The sequence below is a fragment of the Carlito syrichta genome, unplaced genomic scaffold (genome assembly GCF_000164805.1).
Source record: "Carlito syrichta isolate Samal-C Ts95f unplaced genomic scaffold, Tarsius_syrichta-2.0.1 Scaffold117959, whole genome shotgun sequence".
Classification (NCBI taxonomy): Eukaryota; Metazoa; Chordata; class Mammalia; order Primates; family Tarsiidae; genus Carlito; species Carlito syrichta.
This window is the reverse complement of record NW_007062055.1, coordinates 54222-55771: the sequence shown is the minus strand read 5'-3', so window position 1 is coordinate 55771 and position 1550 is coordinate 54222. Positions and strand designations below refer to the sequence as shown.

General features: G+C 58.9%; 1 protein-coding gene across 1 annotated transcript in view; it reads right to left on the bottom strand.

The window, feature by feature from the left end:
- Positions 1–737: 737 nt before the first annotated feature.
- WNT7A (Wnt family member 7A) overlaps positions 738–1550 on the bottom strand; it is a gene marked incomplete at its 5' end in the record, with an annotated part of 50758 nt that continues 49945 nt past the window's right edge. The window contains 1 exon segment of the mRNA XM_021707439.1: positions 738–1550. This exon segment is cut by the window's right edge and continues 51 nt beyond it. Coding sequence (XP_021563114.1) covers positions 1113–1550 — 438 coding nt within the window.

Below are 1550 nucleotides of genomic sequence, written 5' to 3'. Positions count from 1 at the left end.
CGGGAGGCTTGAGCTTCACAGGCTGAGGCTGGGATTTGGTTTACTTCCTGGTTACCGAGGAGGAGAGACTGCCTCAGCCCCAGGCACGCAGGGGTAGCTGTGCCCACTCTGCAGACAAAACTCGAGACCCCAGGGGGTTGTGGGCTCCCGTAGGGCCTGACCCCACCCCCGGGCCACACCCCTCCTGGCCCCAAGGCGAGCGCCAGGATGACGAAGCAGCACAGGCCGTGGAATGATACAGGCAGACTCGATATAAATAAAATATTCGTATAAAAATAGTCTTTGACAAAATATTCTCTCATCCGGTGGCTCGCTTTCCGAAAGGTGGGAGCTGCTGGGAGTGGAGTATCATCTCTCCTCTCTCTGAATATCCCCAACTGGATCTGTCTGACGGTGAAGCTTGAACTGGGGAGGGCAAAAGAATGGGAAACGTACTCTGGAAGGAAAGTCTCCAAATCTGGACCAGCTGACATCTCTGGATAAGTAGCAGCAAACAGCAAAAAATATAAATGTGTGTGTGTGTGTGTGTGTGTGTGTGTGTCTATATATGTATAAAAGAGGTCTGCTCGTGTACTTAAATGCCTAGCGCTGCCATGGGGCGCTTGCAAAGTCCACTCGCAGAGAGGGCTGCACAAGAGCAGCTAGGTACAGTTCGACAGGGCTCCTCGTCCTAGCAACACATCATCCCGCTAGGAAAGCCAGCAGTCCGCTTGGATTGCAGAAAACGGATCCCGACGAGGTGGAGGAATTCTTTTTAATTAAATAAATTAATATTACCTTTTATCAGAATAAATTGTTAAATATTGCTATGATGAGGCCCCGGGGTTTGGTGTTTCTGCGGCGACCGCAGGCTCCGCTCCAGCGGGGAGCACTTGGGAGGGCGGCGCCTGGGGGAGGGTGGAGCAGCCCTGGGCGGGGAACAGAACAGCCGAGGGCTCTGAGCGGTCTTTTCCACGGGTGCCCGCGGGAAGCCCGGGCGGACTGCCCTCCGGCGCAGAAAAGACTAGCTCAGCCTCCCGGCGGCTCCCTGGGAAGGCCGAGGCGGCGGAGCGCACAGCCGGGAAACCGCCGTCCTCCCGGCGGGGCGCCCAGCAGCGGGGCCTGGCCTCGGCTCACTTGCACGTGTACATCTCGGTGCGCTCGCTGCACGTGTTGCACTTGACGTAGCAGCACCAGTGGAACTTGCAGTTGCACTGCCACACGCGGGCGTACTGGTGGGTGTTGTAGCCGCGGCCGCATCACATGAGGTCGCAGCCGCTGGCCATGGGCGCCGTCTTGTTGCAGGCCCGGCCCTGCGTGCCCACGCTGCCCGTCACCGGGTCCTCCTCGCAGTAGTTGGGGGACTTCTCGATGTACACCAAGTCCGTGTCCATGGGCTTGCGGTAGGACAGCGGCTTCTTGATCTTCAGGAAGGTGGGCCGCTTGTTGCGGCTGGCGCGCACGGGCTCCACGTGCACGGCCTCGTTGTACTTGTCCTTGAGCACGTAGCCCAGCTCGCGGAACTGCGGCAGCGTGGTCCAGCACGTCTTGGTGGTGCACGAGCCCGACAC